Genomic DNA, 15,913 nt, shown 5'->3' with positions numbered 1-15,913 from the left:
ATCAGGGAAGGAGCCACTGACATGCACCTGGCCTTGGCAGCCTTTTTCGCGGAGGCTTGCTGGTGCTGCCCCTAGGTCAGGGCTGCTGGGAGTGGTCTGCTGTGGTGTGCGTGTGTATCACTTGGAGCCCACCCGGCCAGAACCCCAAGGGCAGTTACAACTCTCATTGCCAAGCATCTGGGTGGTGCCAGGGGGTGGGCGTGGTGGGGGTCTCAGTGGCCGGGGCTGCTGGAGGCTCTCCTGATGTCAGCGGCTCCAGGAGCAACTGCCAGGGCCGAATTTTGGCTGAGGCCCTGGGTAGGTCCAGAGGGTCACGTGCAAGGTCTCTGCCCTGGGCAACCTGGAGCCGGGGTCTGGGGTTAAGTTCTGCTTACAGGTGCTTTGATTCTAAAATGATGTGACTCCACAGACATCAGGCCCCAACCAAGGGCCGGCTCTTGGTATCTAACCTCTTCCCAAGGGCTGCGTGGAGTCTCCGGTGTGGCGTCCTTACATTCACGGAGGGGCCTGGTGGGCGTGCCGGGCCGGAACCGCTCTGCGTAACATGGAGGTGGACACAGCTGGAACCCTGGGGAGTCCCACGGTGCAGCCTCTCAGTGGGCCTCCGTCAGTGCTGGAGAGAACAGCTGTGAAAACGAGTTCCTCCCTACCCAGAAGCCTGCCCGTGGGCCTCGTGGAAGGTGGAAGGCCCACAGCCAGAAACGAGCTTTCCAGCCAGCGAGGATACCCAGCAGTTGCCTGCCGTGTGGCCACTCTGAGACCAAAGGAGACCGTGTCCTCATCCTACTCTGGAAGCTTGTCGGCTCGGGCACTCACACTGACCATCGGCCATGCAGCAGACCAGTGACTTCACTCGCGTCCCTGGGGTCTGCATAGGCTTTTCCTCTGTGCTGTAGAAGTGATCATTCGCCCGGCGGGGTCCCTAACAGCCCCTCGCCCTCCACGGGCCTGGCCCGGAGCTGCAGAGACCTGGAGCTGTGCACTGGCTGTCCTGAAGGCCACAGGCGCTGATCAGTAACGAAGTTTCGGGGCGGCTCCCTCCCTCAGCCAGCCTGGCTGGGCCCCTGCCCTTCCCTGCCCTGCTCTGCCCCGCCCCGCCCTTCCTTGCCCGAGCCCCAGCCTGACGTGATGTGGCTGAGACTCCAGACCCGTGATGGTCTCGCAGGTCCTGCCTTCCGCGAGGAAGGGCCTGTGCCTCTGCCCCTTGTCACTGCGCAGCGTGGCCAGTGTGATCTCCACCCCCAGCCTCCAACACAGACCGTTCGCAGGTGGTCAGACCTGGGCACTCATACTTCTGGTTCTGACCACAGGCCCCGCCCAGCCCACCTGGAGCCTTTTCCAGAAACGGTTGCATTTCTCCTTTACTTCCAGACTGATCCATGACTGGTGGCTTGGAGGGGCTGTCCCTTCCCCACAGCCTGGCTGACCTCTTCCTCCAGGGCTGTCTGTGGGGTCATCTGTTTTCTCTCAAAAGTCTTCTCCCATAGTGGCTTCACCCCAAATCTGGCGGTTCCAGTTGTAGGGACACCTGTGCTCTGCCACCAGCGCTAATGCTCCGATCCTGTTCCCACAAGCAACAAGCAACATTGACCGGAACCCCAAGCTGCCTTGTGCTTGATTGTGTACATACACTGTTTCTGTGCATAGATGGACTGTACATAAGATTGCTGCTTCTGGAAAAGCCAGGAAAGGTCCTCCAGCTCTTTTGATGGGGCTCTGTGTCCTGTGTGAATTTTTTTTTTTTTTTTTAATTTGTCAGAGCGAGACAGCACAAGCAGGGGGAGAGGTAGGCAGAGGGAGAGGGAGAAGTGGGTTCCCCACTGAGCTGAGAGCCTGATGCCAACCTGATCCCAGGACCCTGGGATCATGACCTGAGCCAAAGGCAGACACTCAACCGACTGAGCCCCCTGGGCGCCCCTGTGTCCACGTGATGACAACACAGGTGGCCATCTTTGGGATGGGTTATTTCAGGGTCAAGGCGACCCCGTGTTCTCTTTAATAGGTTGTGGTAGCGGATGTTTTGGTATCTGACCGCCTCGTGGAATACAGTGTGGTGTTGCGTGTGTTATTTCTCGAACTGTTGGGGGTGGAGTGCACCCTTGAAACGTGTGAAGAAATAAACAGCTTAGAGCTCCAGCCTCAGAGGGTGTCCATCTCGGCCTTGGGACGGTCGGTGGCAGCAGTGGGCAGCCCCTCACCGGCCTCACAGGCGAGGCCTAGACCTGCCAGGACCCTTTGTTCAGAGACCTTGTTTCATCATCATCGTGGTTTTATGGTCCAGGCTGCCCGGGCCCTTGGAACCCTCCTCACATCTGAAGAGGAAATTATATGTGTTCTCTCCATTTTACAGCCAAAGAAACCGATGTCCAGAGCTACAAAGTCACTTGCCCAGAGTCCCATGGCTAAAAAGTAGCCCAGAAAGGAGTTGCTCCAGCGGAAGTAAACCTCCACTTGTCCCTTTGCCCAAATCCACCCCCCACCCCCGAGTCACAGGGGGAAACATCCACAGAAACCAGAAAGCCCAGAGCAGATTTATTTTTCCTTAGATAAATTTTGTACAGAATATATTACAGTTAGGAGGTCTCAGCTTTCACCAAAAGGTCAGAAGTTATTGCAGTTGTGCCCAATGGCTCTGACGGTGGAAAGGAAACTTCTAGAAAGCTGCCTGTGTCCAGAGAGAAAAGATGACCATTTAAAGTCATGGCGGGGGCGTCGGGGGTGGAGAGGGGGTCTGCCCTGCAGAGGGCGCACTGGGGCGGGAGTCAAGAGCTGGAAGAAAGGAGTGAGGGGGGCAACGGGGTAGCCTGGGCTTGGGCAGGCTGGGAGCAGCCTCTCTACCAGAAGCAGTACCCGGGCCGTCTGGCCAGGACCTGCAAAGGGGGCAACAGAGCCGTGGACCACTGGCTGCCTCAGGGCCCTGGCTGGGCCGGGGGTGGCGGGTGGGGCGTCAGCCCCGCCGCAGCGCCTGCAGCTGGTGGGCCACCATCTCCAGCTTCGCCTCGATGGCTGCCAGGCTCTCCAGCTCCTGGTCCTAGGAGAGAACACCACGGCTCCGGCAAGGACTGGGCCAGCTGGTGGGTGGCACAGTCTGCCAGATGGGCTGTGCCGCTGGCCAGCTGTGTGACCTCAGGCAGCTTTGCCTCTCTGAGCCTTAGGGCCTGCATTCATACCATGGGGATGGGGGATGCTGTCCTGCTGGGATTACTGAGGGTTACTGTGCACAAGAAATGGAGAGGGAGGGAACAGGGGCCCTGACCCCACACAGTCCCTGGTGGCTTCAGATCCAGACCAGCCTCTCCCTGAATGGCTCTGGGCAGACGTGGAAAACAAGGCCTCCTTGCCCTCCAGTGCTCCTCCCAGGCCCCCCACCCCAAGGCCCAGACTGACAGTGACCCCAGGGGCAAGGCCAGGCTTCGAGGGGATGAGAGCTGTCTTCTACCTGCTGAGGGTGGCGTGGATCTTTGGTCCCCATCATGGAGGCCCCCAGCTCTGGCTGCCAGGGTGGTTCAGAGCAGAGGACCCTTCTGGGAGCCCTGCTCTGTGCCTCAGCCTCAGGAAGATTCCAGGACCTCCTGAGCCCAGACTGATGCCCACAAGCCCATACCCTGGGACTCGGAGCAGGAGTCTAGGAAGGCCATGCCCCCACACCCAGTCTTGGGTACCTGGTACCTGCTGGGTACCAGGCTGTTGAGGACAGCCACTGGGGCCGCTTGGAACAGATGGACAGCGGTTGTCATGGAACTAGGGACCCTGGAGACTTCTGTCTTGGAGTAGCCCCGGGGGCATGAATTTGGTGATGCTGGAGCATTTGTAGGAAGACCCTTGGGCGGTATGGAGGGGACCCTGCCCTTGTCCTGTCCACATGGCCCTGGGGTCCCCACTTCCCCGCCCTGAGTCCAAGCTCCCTCTGCCTGTGGAGAAGGCAGGCTAGCAGGCACCTCACGGCACCCTGCTCTCTTCCAGCTTCTGTGGGTGAGGAAGGGGGTGGTCAGAGGTGCCCTCGCTTGTCCTGGTCCAGAGCTAGGGGTGGAGGGCAGTCTCCCGAGGACATTGACAGATGACCTCTCCTAGCTCCAGCTGCCCCGGAATGTTCTTCCTCTCAGGCTGCAAAGAACCTGGTCCCCACAGAGAGAGAGGGTTGGCGCCCGGGGAACGGACTGCACCTTAATCTGGAGGGGCAGCGAGCACTGGGTCCATGGAGAGGTCCCAGCCCCCGTGGGGCCCTGATTCCTACCTGGGCACTGAGCCTGGACCACAGACCCCTCAGGCCGCCTCCAGCTCCGAGATGGCATTGCTGGTCTGCCACAGACCCCAGCTCGCACCTCCTCACCTCTGGGGGGGGCCATGTCCCAGCACCCCAGTGAGCTAACCAAGGATCCCTGGACACGGCCAGGTTTTGAAAGCACGTGTGTGTTCTGACCATAATAATGAAGTAAGTAGAAAGGACTCCTTAGCCCCATTTCTCAAATGGGGGAACCATAGAGGTTCAGAGAAGGGCAGCAACCCACCCAAGATCACACAGCTAGGAAGAGGCAGAACCTGGGCCTTCTGGAGCATCTGTGCCCCTTTCCCCACTCACCACCAGGTGCTGAGGTCCCACTGGCCCTGGTGCTGCCCCAGGGGACAGAGGCAGGGTCTGAACCTAGGAAGGGGGTGTGCCTGGGCTGCCTGGAGGCCAGGAGAGGATGTTGCTGGATCAGCCCACCCTCAGGAGCTTCCCAGGATGCCACCTGTTCTTTCACGACCCCTCCTCCCAGGACCCCCCACCCCCACCCCAGACCAGACCCTGCCAGGTCCTGGCCTTTCCAAGCTTCCTGTGTTGACAACTCCACACTCAAACCCGCAGAGCCCCTTTGTCACCTCCAGGGCTGAGACCTCCTCAGTGCCCCAGGGATGGGCTTCCCCACCCTCTCCTGCCCCCGTGATCTGAGCATTTCCCTCTCCTGCCTGCGGCACTCGCCCCCCCTCAGCGCTGCCCCAGCTCTGCCCCAGCCCTGCTCCGCTTCCTCAAGCCGCCCCCCCCCCACCACCTACGTGCCTCTCTCTTCTCAGACCCATGGGGACTGATTGTGCCCCCTCCGTGGGGCAGGGGGCTGCATGTCTAGCTGGGCCCACACTCCGGAGGCCTGGCCCAGGGCCGGCACGCGCCCCATACCAACCTCTGGTCTGCGGTTGGCGCTGCCCTCCTCCTCCTTCTTCTCCTCCGGGTAGCTGCGCACCTGGAGGGGCAGGCCCGCCTCCACGCTGTCCTCCTGGGAGGACGGCCTCCAGCCTCGACGCAGCTGCAGCTCAGGGCCCCCGAAGTTGTAGGCCCGGGCCCGGAAGGAGAGCTTCATGGAGCGGTCAGGGTCATCCTCCTCGTCCTCCCCCTCCAGCCGCTTCTTGGCCGTCAGCTCCTTGGCCAGCTGGTCCATCTTGCTCCATTCCTTGGCGTCCTCCCACTTCTTGGAGAGCTGCTCCTCCTCCTGTTCCCGCTCCAGCTCCCTGTTCTTCCCGCCCGGGAAGGGGCCTTGAGGTGCCTCTGCCATCTCCTCCTCCTGCCGGGAGTGCGCCCGTTCCCCCTTCCCCTGGGGGCGCTGAGCCTCCTCAGCCCCAGACTTCCTGGCTCCGTCGATGGCCAGAGCCTCGGACCAACCTGGAGCAGCTGGTGGACAAGAGCAGGAGATTGAAGGAGGGACCGCCACTTCCCCTGGTCCCCGCCACTCCCTGCCGCCTCTCTGGCCATTGCTGGGACCGCAGACCGCACTCAGGGTCCGTGATTCCACTTGGAGGAAAAACCATCTTGAAAGAGCACTTTGCAAGACCCTCTCAAAGCTCTGAGGAGTGGGCTGGCAGGAGGCTGCCTCTTCTGTGCACCCTCTCCTCCGGGAAGCCCTGATCCGGGGCCACCCAGCTGGGGAGGGAGGAAAGGCCCTGAGAAGGTCCTCATGAGTTGCCAGGAGCTCACATAAACCCTGGGTGAAGCTGACACTGTCCCTAGACCAGCCTGTTTTCACCTGTCATGCTGTCCCTCTGTTCCCGAAGCTCACCCACCCACCCAGCCTGCAGAGCCCCTCTGGTCTCCTGGCTCGGAGGGGAGGGGCTTTGTGGAACAGTGGGAGATGCAGGGTTTTGGAGTCAGACAAACTTGGGTTGGAATCTCAGCTTCTACTGCAAATTAGCTGTGTGACCTTGGGCAAATTACTTAACCTCTCTGAGCCTCACTTTTCTATCTGGGAAATGGAGATACTACCTACCTTTCCGGGTTGTTGTGAAGGTGGAATGCGATCGTAGATGCAGTCCTTCTTCCCACCCTCCCCCTCTCCCTGACACACTTGTTCGGTCTCAGACATCATACATACTCTCGCCCCTCTGGGTCTCCTTGTAGCTGAGGCTTGGGTGGGGGTTAAATGCCTCGGTGGGGCCTTCTTCTTCAGGGACAGCCTTCTCTCCAGCCTCTGCGCCCTCCTCCTCTTCCTCTTCTCGCTTGGTCTGCTGCCCTTTCTCTGCATCCACGACCTTCTCTCTGTCCACCAGGCCCTGGGGGTGGCTCTGGCTGTCTTCCTCAGCCAGTGGGTCTGGGTGTTTCTGGCTGGGAAGTTTGTCTCGGGGATCGGGGTTGGCGGCCTCCTTCTCCCCCAGGGCCTGACTGTCCTCCTCGAACTTGGACCCCTGGCCGGGCTCCGGGGAGGCCTGGGGCCTGGCTCCATCCATGTCTCCACCATTCTCTGTCTCTTTAGGATCTTCTCTTTTCTCCGTAGCATCCCTGGAGGACACTTCTCCCATTGCCTCTGCAGAAACAACAGTCAGGCCCTGAGGACCAGGCTGCACGCGCGGGCTCCCGAGAGCCCGATTTCACAACCTAGTCCTTGTATCTTTTGGTTTCCGTCAAGTGCGGCCCAAGACACTCACGCCAGATTAGCATTGCCCGCTCCGTGTCTGGGTTTGATCTGAGCACAATTGGGAGATGTTTCTTTCTTTGGAATTCTACTTCTTAAAGTAGGAAGTGATTAAACAAAACAAAACAAAACAACTACCACCTTGAAAATAACCCCAGAATTGAAAATTAGGACATCAGCTTAATTGCTGTATGACCTTGGGCAAATATCGTAACCTCTCTGTGGACAAGGCACCATTACTGCAACTTCGTTCTCCCTTCCACGCGAGGCTGGAGTGTCCTGTGGAAGCGCCTCATTCCTATTTGTACAGTTTCATTAAAAGGCATTTTTCTGGTGGCTGCCTTTTCACCAGTAAAAACCCTCCCAGCTCTAGAACAATTACTGTTGGACCAAACGCTACCAAGTGCATTCCATCGTTTGCTAGGGACCCCCGGTGATGGTGTTCCCATCCCTTCTACAGAAGCTCTCCCCCCGACTCTCAGACAAGTCACATGACTTCTCCAAGCTCACACCCCATAAGCAGCAGGGCCTTGGATCCAAGTCTCCAAATGTCAAGTACAGGGTACTCTTTGCGCCGACACACAGCTGCCTCCCCCACGAAGATAAGGAGATAAGAACAGTAGTTACAAGATCAAAGATTGCTAGAGGTCAAGGAACCCCTCCTTTAGGCACTATAAAATACCTAGCTATCATTTTGATCTTCCCTGTACAAATGGGGAAACTGAGGCCCAGAGAGGTTTCAGTACCTTGTAGCTTCCAGGTGGCCCCAATAGTAGATGTCCACTGAGATCCCTGGTTCTAGAACCTGGCCGATCCACCCACCTCCCACGTGCTAACAGCAGGCCCCGAGGAGGCTGTTGATGACTGTTTCCAGGCAGGAGGATGAGTACTGGGGCATCCCCTTGATCTAGCGCATGATCTCTTTGACCTTTAGAAGCTCTCTGGCTCCAAGAAAGATGACCCAGTTTCATTCATTGTTTGAGACCCATTCTGGGGTCCTCCTACAACAGGACTGTCCCTCGGCATGACCAAGTGCCGGGTGGACAGGTGCTGTGTGGTGGTGGGGGGTGTGGGGGAGTGGGTTCTGCTGCAATGGACTCTGGGAAAATCCAGCATGGAGCCTGCCCTCCTGCCAGGCCAGAGACTTCCTGCCCTGAGTGTGAGCCCCTATGGCAGGCAGACGGGACTGACCTGGGACTCTGGAGTGAAGTAGACCCAGATTCCCATCTCTAGTTACGCTGCTTACCTTGGACAAGGTACTGAAACCTCTCTGGGCCTCAGTTTCCCCATTTGTACAGGGAAGATCAAAATGATAGCTAGGTACTTTATAGCTCCTAAAGGAGGAGGTCCTTGACCCCTAGGAATCTTTGATCTTGTAACGACTGTTCTTATCTCCCACCCTCCTCCCTCTCCAGCCTCTGGCTAGACCTGCCGGCTCTGACCTTTCAGCTCGGCCTGGTCATTCTGTTTCTCCAGAGCCTCTGAGAGTCCATCCTCGAAACTGCTGTGTTTCTTCTGATGTGCCCTCTCCTTGGCACCTGGTATGAGAAAAGGGGAGGGGGGAAGAGAGAAAGAAAAGGAGAAAAAAAGTTCCATTTAGCCACGCCCAGCCTCGGCATTTTTGTGAGTGTGAAGGCTTCCATTTCCTTATCTGTAGACGGCAGGTCAGTTGCAAGCCTGCCTAACGGGACACTGAGGGGGGCAAGAGCTCCAGGTTGGGGGCGGGGGGTGCTGGCTGCCCCTGCCCCCTCCCAGCTTCCCAGCTGGGACCCATCAGGCTGCCACAGCACCTCTCCACACTCACGTTTCTCCCCTGGGGAGTGAGAACAAGCACTGTCTGCTACCTTGGACAGCCATAAAGACTCAGACGGACCAGAGGGTCCCAGGGATGGGAAGAAAGAGTGGGGGGTCCCTCTGCTCCTGGTAGTTAGGGGGACCCTGCAGCAGGAGTCGCAGTGACTGCTAGTCCCCTCATGGGCAGTCTTGAACCAGCCAATCGCTGCTCCCCTGTACCCCGTAAATCCAGGTCCTTGGGAGAAGGCCAAGCAGGTGCCTGAGCTCCAGCCCCGGGCTCCCACCTGCTGATATCCACACATCCCTCTCCCTGTGTTGGCCCCGGGCTGCTGCTGCTACTTCCTCTGACTATCCCCATCTGTGCCCAGTTCCAGACGATGGGGTCTCTCAGCCAGGCCAACTCTGCAGATGCTGCTGCGATTTCCCCACGCTGGGAATCGTGAGGATGGGAGCACCTGTCACAGCGGCTGCAGGCCAGGGAGTCTGCCCAGATTTGACCCCGGGCAGACCTCTGCCTAGTCACTCCTCGCTCTGTGATCTGGGGTCAGTGGAGCTTTCCGAGCAGCAGGTGCTCACCTACAGGACGGGGCTGCCACTTGGGAAGCCCTAAGACAGAGGTACTCAGAAGTCACTTTGAGAGTGTAGAAGAGGAAGTGGACGGGTGGCTGGGTAGGTGGATGGACAGGCAGACACCTAGCTACATCCTGTACTCTTTTAACAGAAAACAGTAATAGGGACACGTCTTGAAAATGGCTCATATTAGATACACACACATCTGTGTGTACATAGACATTTCAGGACACCTCCTCCTAGAACAGTCTCTGTTGACACTATCTTTAATTATTTAAATGTAATACGTTAGTCATTCAATATTTAATTTTGAAATTATTATATTGCAATAAAATATTTAACGTTTAGCTAAAAACAAATCCCACCAGGGTCAATGGAGATGAAGTGGGAAGCTAGGAAGAGCCATGGCTCTAGCCAGCACCTGCTCCATGCAGGGCCCTCACCCAGACGCCCGGCACCCATTCCCACAGGTGGCCTGTTCTGTCACAAGGGTCTCTGAGAAGGGCTTCCCAGAGCTGGAGCAGCTTTCCTGCCTCCCACCTCACCCGAAACCAAAGCCCAGCCCTGAGGATGGAACCTTACTTCCTTTGGAAACTGATGCGAAATTCCCCACGAGGGCCCATGCTGGGGTAGAGGTACGGGGCCAGGGGCCTGCCCCTGATAAGCAGCCGTTCCCCACAGAGTATCAGCGTGGGGCAGAGGCAGGGCCAGAACCCATTTTTTTCCCAGCTTGCCAGGGAGTCTGTGTCTCCCGTGAACCCACGAAGGAATCTGTGCGTGGGCATCTGACATCAGTCTAACTCTCTAGGCTCTGCTTAAATACCCTCAGTGACAGGGAGCTCACTACCTCACAAAGTCACTCCAGTCCCAAGAGTGTCAGTGGATTTTCTTAATCTTTTAGAGAAAGACATAATTTACTCTAAAACATGCTGAAAGTCTGGTCTGAGTTAGGGGGGCAAGCAAGACCTTGCTGTCCCCATCTACCCTTTGAGCAGAAGCTCACTAGGGGAAAGGGGTCCCTCTTCTCTCCTGGAAACCAATTTGCTCTTCAGTTAAAGGGGTCCTCTCTGCAACGTAGTCTTAAATGTGTCCCCCACTGAAATGACTGATCCCCAGAGATGGCGGGGTATTAGGTGAGCTTCATCTGGTCTTGGCATGTCCTTAACTTACCGTGTGACCTTGGACAAGTTACTCAACCTCTCTGGGCCTTAATCTCTTTAACTGTATCCCTGCCAGATTGGAGAGGATTACCTTTCTGTAATTGCAGGGCAATAACCGAATCAGAGAGAACTAGGACCTAGAGAGAACTAGGACCTCGCTCAAACTTCCACCCTGGTTTTCTCTCAATTACTGGAATTTACCCAGATTCCTAAGCAGGGACTGGAAAATACCTTGGAGAGCAAGGTCTTGGAGCTCTTTCAGCAAATTCTGATGTCGCAGGATTGAGAGGATCCGCTCATCTGCAATGAAGGAGAGTGGTTATGGGTGGTTTCCAGAGGAGAGCAGAGAAAGAGATTACCATCAACATTTTCAGCTGAGCACAAGGAGTTTATTTTGGAGACTCCAAACCTGCGTGGTGGCCGCAAGATCGGGTCTTGAGATAGCACTGGAGGTGGCCTCCTTCCCAAGCAGCCAGCACATCCTTTGGCCTCAGGAAGGTCAGCGGCTGGCCCGGCCCCCAGACATCACCCAGGAGACGCCAGCCCCGCAGAGGAGGTAGGGGTCTCCTGCCCCATGTGTTTCCATCTCCGTGTCTGCTCGAGGGTCTACTCCACCTGGACTAACCTTTCTTGATTTTTCTACTGATTTCTAACTTTCTCTGAAAGTCCAACCCCAATGTGAATGGTGGAGCCCTCCAACAGCTGGGTAAAACTTGACCTCTCGGCTGGAAACACTTTGGACTTGCCCTGCCCACCTACGACAGTCCTTTACTCATCACAAACCTACAGATTGTCTGCCGGGTGCCAGTGGCTGTTCAGGGCTCTGGGGACATAGCAACACAACATCTCTGTCCACAGGGTGGACAAGGTGACTTGCTGTTCTGACCCTGGTTTCATTCTGCCTGGAATTCTAGTTAATTGTGCTCCTGTCTGTTCTGTCTGCTCATCTGTAAGCTCCGGGAGCACTGGGCTGTGACCCTCTCATCTCTCTAGACCTCTCCCTCACTAGCACAGGCCAGGCCAGGCACTTGATCAGTGACTGCTGAATTAAATCACTGGGTTCTGCCCAAAGTCACACACCCATATCCTCACTCCCCAGCCACACGGGCCCAGCCCCTCCCATCCCCAGCTTTTGCCCGTACCTCCTCGGAGTGTCTCGAAACACTCCTGGCTGACAGGCATGGGGCTGGGCTTGGAGAGCGTGTCAGAGATGACCTCAACGATGCACTTCATCACCTAGGAAGAGAGTGGGGGCGGGCTGGGACTGGTCTGTGTATGGGGCTCACTGCCCCCACCCCACCCCGAGGCTCAATGTGCCCTGAGGGCAGATTTCTAAATAAGAATATGAGGGCATTTGTTTTTGTCTTCAGGAGTCCATGGATGCCTGTGCCCAAGATAATCTGTGTTTTTAGCCAGACAATAATAGCAATAATAGAAACCCTTTATATGGTGCTTACCATGCGCCAGGCACCTGATCATCTGGCCAGCAGCTGGCCCTCTCCTGTGAGACATGGTGGGTGTGGGTACCCAGTACCCACTAGCAAATGTTTCTCTAGATGGGGAAGTTGCTGCTGGGCATTAAGGTATGTCTTGTAGAAGTACTTTAGTTTGCAGATGGCGACAAAGTCAACTCTCTCCAGGGAGTATTTCTGGACTGCCCAGAGACCAAAGACCTTCCCTGGCTCTACCCTGCCTGGAAACAGGACTGGGATCCCTGTCTCCTAAAACCCATGATGTTGTTACATGCAGCAAGTGACAGCCTCACAGTCTGGCTCTGTGTTCCTCCATGGGATGAATCCTGTGGCTGGACGAGGGCACAGCTGCCAGGCACAGCAGCTACATCTGGGTGCTCGTCCCAGCAGCCAGATCTCTGAAAGTTCTATGCAGCGGCCAGCAAGGTGCTGTGGCTGGCTAACCAGGCAGCTGATAAATGCTTATTTGAACGTAGGGCCAACTGCAGTGCGGTATCCTAGCTGAGTGATCTTGGACACAGGACTTGACCTTTCCGAGCCTCGATTTTCTCATTTGTATGATGAGACTTTCCCAGCTTCCCTCCCAGGGTGATCAGAAACAGAAGGGAAAACACTCTACAAGGCGTGATGAGCCACACACACCAAGGGAAGGATTCGTAACGTTGAACCTGCTTCAGCTGCCGAGAGCTGGGCAGGAAAGCAGAAAGTGTCAGACATGCATCAGGCGGTGCTGGTGGGGAGTGAGGGGGTGGCAGGCTGGGTCTATGGGATGCCAAAGCAACCCATCCAAAAATTCAGGATGGCAAACCCTCAAACAGTCTCTCGAGTAGTCACAGCATCGTAGGATGGAATAGTTAGGTCTTCACCAGTGGATACGGTGCTCCTGACCCCAGGCTGCTGGGTAGTGTATGGGGACCAAAGTGTCTCCCATAGAGGATCTGGTAGGAAGGACCTTGCAGCCTGTACCCTGCATCGTCCTGCAACCGGGGACCTTACACTGGGAATGTTAGATAACCACCAGGCCACGAGGACAGACTTAGGGAGAGAGGAATTGGGTATGGTTCCCAAGAATAATAAGGAGCTCTGAAGGGAAACTCCAGGTGCCCATTAACCGAGGGCCTACTTTTCGCCAGGTGCCTCCCATCTAGGATTCCATCGCTCACAACTTCCCTCAAGGGAAATACTATAGATAGGAAAAGTGGAATCCTCTTCAGAGAAGTTAAGGGATTTTTACCAAGACCACACAGTATAAGAGTGGAAGAGGCATATACAGGCCTGTCTGCAAGTAAAACACAGGAAATATAATTGAGCAAACAGAGATTGGAATTGCTTTGATGTTCTGGGTTGAACCATAGCCTCTCCAGAATGGAAGGAAACAGCTCCTGAGAAGTGAAGGGTAGAAATGTCCCTGGGTCACAGGTGGGGTGTCTGTGGGCACCAGAGACTGCAAAAACAGCCCCAGCCCAGACATGAATGAATTTCAATTGTGCCCCACAACAGAGAGTGTCTCGCAGGCTGCAGAGCTCCCCAGCTAGTATCTCCTAAGGCCCTTTCCTGGGTGACCTCCCCCGGCAGCCCCAAACGGCCAGGACCCTGAGTGTAGAAGCCATGATCAAGAGTGTTTCCACTGGGGCCCTTTGGGAGATCCAGGGCTGGAGTGCCTATACGGTGGGAGTGGGGGTTGCTAGCAGAGTCTTGGGATGAGGGGAAGATCAAAGAGGGAGGCCAGAAGCAGAGACGTGAAGACCATCCCTGCAGGTCTGGGGACAGCCACAACCCAGAACCACAGGAAGCGCCCCCCAGCAGCTCAGGCTGGGCATTGCCAGATTTGGCGGGTTCAAAGCTATAGGTCTGGCACCTTGGCCCTGTAGCTAAGGCACAGGCCCCATCGGCAGTGTACCCAGCTCAGAGGAAGCTGGGGAAGTCCCCACAGCAGGACGGCAGGGGAATCTAGCAGTCTTTGATATCTTCTTTTGCAAGCTGTCCCCAGGCTTAGCAGCCGCAGTGCTGCCTCTTGGATTTATGCCAAACTCCTTCCTGCAGCTAGCTGCCCAAAACCTGGCTGTGAGGTGTCCACTGGAGCCTCCTACCCACCATCACAGGGCATCCCCATACCCCTTCTTACCTCGGTGTCCCCTTTATTCATAGGGCTGTTCACAGGAAAGGCAATGACTGGGGGAAAAAAAAAGAGAGAGCTGGGGTGACTCTTCTGCTCTGAGGGGAGAGCCCAGTCCTTCCTAACTGGGTTTATAGGGGGCCCATTCACCCCAGTGCTCCCCCTCAAAACTGCCCCTACCCAGTGAGATGCTAGGGTTGATTTTGTTTCCCTTCCCTGGCTGCTGCCCCCATGGGGATGGTCCCCAGAGGCTGCACTGAGCTCCCTAACGCTTCCCTTTGGGAAAGCTCCCGCTCTGGGGCCTGGGGGTGGGGTGGGGATGGGGGAGCTGAAGGCTAGTGCTATGAAAACAAGGCCAGCAGCTGAGTGGGATTGGGGTGGAGAAGGAAGTGGAGAGACCCCAGAGGTGTGGGGAAAGAGACGAGGAGAGGGAGGATTGTGAGAGATGATAGGGAGACAGAAGCCAAGGGCAGAAAAAGGGGGGGAGCAGGAGCAAGGAAGAGAAAGAGGCCAGAGTGGGAGCCGGCCACAGCTCTCCCAGCTCCCCTAATGACCTTGGCCGGCCATGGCACGGAGCCAGAACTGGCCCAGATGCAGTCGAGACGTCGAGCCCAGATACGGGGTCGGGGCGCCAGGGGGTCTTGTCCTGCAGGGTCAGGAGTCAGGCCCAGAGAGTCTGGTCTGCGGGTTTGGCGCCGAGGCCACTATGCCGGGGCAGCTGGGAGCCGGGGGCGCTGTCCGCGGTGCTGGATACTCGCCGCGCCGGAGGGGAGGGACGAGGGGCGCGCACTGCGCGCTGTGCCTGGACCTCAGGGCAGGCAGGGGCGCCGACGACCCTCTCCCACGAGACCCCGCGCTCGCTCACCTTGCCCGGCGCAGAACAGAAGCGCCAGGACAGCAGCGGAGCGCATGGCGAAGCCGAGGCGCCGAGGAGCCGGAGGTCTGGGGCTGGGCACGACAGGAACCCTGGCGAGGGCTGGCTGGACGGGCGACCTGGGAGCGGGTTGTGGCGGCGCTGGCGCGGATTGGGGGCGGAGGGCTCAGCTTCCCAGTCTGTGTCTGTCTGTCGGTCCACCCACCAGCTTCTCTCCACTGGGCTCTGGGGCTGCAAGCATTTATATACCCCGACCCCGGAAATGACGTCATCGGGACCGCCCCTAACCCCTTTTCCCACCCCTCTGGGGGTCCGGCCGCAGCTCGCTCCGCCCTCAGCCTCAGGCCTCTCGCTTCTGGTGTCAGCAGCTCACCTGCCTTGGGTCTGGCTTCGAGGCGGTTATCTGGCTTCCAGGAGGTGACAAGGGGCCTTGGCTAACCCTGCACTCTTCGAAGTTTCCCCGAGTTGCTGTGTCCGTGGGCAGATACTCCCAGTCTCTGGGCCGTGTGTTCCTCCAATGTCCCTACAAGCTCTAGAGCACCTACCATGCTCCTGAGTTCTCTCTGTGGGAACACCCCTGCCCTGACAGAGTCTGGAGGCTGGCTCACCACTCAGGGCTCCCTCAGATATCTCAGGAGTCCTAGAGAGAGGCTTCTCTCTCTCTGACAACCCAGTTTTGTGCTTTCACAATTTGTCATAGTGTATATATGTATTAATTTGAAAATGTTTGGTCACCATTGCTTCCACAGCGCTGAGGGGGCAGCTGGCACAGAGTTAATGCATTTAATAGATAATTGTTGAACCTACTGATGGAAAGAAAGGTCAAGCCAGGGATCAATGAGTGAATCCTGGGCTCTGGCTGTTGTTGGATAGCTCTCGTGTGGGGTGGCGGGGCAGGAACAGGGGACAGCTCTTGGTTTCAAACCAAAATAAGAGTTGTAACATGGACTCGTTAGCCCTAGGATGACATTCTTGCTGCTGGTAACTGACTGTGTCTCATGTCTCTTTGAGTGTTCTCAACATACGGGTGTTTCGTGTGTTAGGTTGGT

At 56.9% G+C, this 15,913-nt stretch overlaps 1 protein-coding gene across 2 annotated transcripts; it reads right to left on the bottom strand.

The window, feature by feature from the left end:
* Window positions 1-2,515: 2,515 nt before the first annotated feature.
* CHGA (chromogranin A) lies at window positions 2,516-15,106 on the bottom strand. 2 transcript variants are annotated; one of them, XM_032345096.1, is made up of 8 exons: window positions 14,856-15,106; window positions 14,000-14,046; window positions 11,545-11,638; window positions 10,634-10,702; window positions 8,321-8,416; window positions 6,342-6,767; window positions 5,160-5,644; window positions 2,516-3,031 (listed from the first exon to the last, which is right to left on the bottom strand). In XM_032345096.1, exons 1-8 carry the CDS (start codon window positions 14,899-14,901, stop codon window positions 2,948-2,950), a joined length of 1,347 nt encoding a protein of 448 aa, XP_032200987.1. In that variant the 5' UTR covers window positions 14,902-15,106; the 3' UTR covers window positions 2,516-2,947. The 2 variants fall into 2 exon arrangements, with proteins under 2 accessions (XP_032200987.1, XP_032200986.1); XM_032345095.1 differs by having other exon boundaries at window positions 6,342-6,770; window positions 14,856-15,105.
* Window positions 15,107-15,913: the final 807 nt, after the last annotated feature.

This window comes from Mustela erminea, chromosome 5 (genome assembly GCF_009829155.1).
Source record: "Mustela erminea isolate mMusErm1 chromosome 5, mMusErm1.Pri, whole genome shotgun sequence".
NCBI lineage: Eukaryota > Metazoa > Chordata > Mammalia > Carnivora > Mustelidae > Mustela > Mustela erminea.
This window is presented reverse-complemented; position numbering and strand designations above follow the sequence as displayed.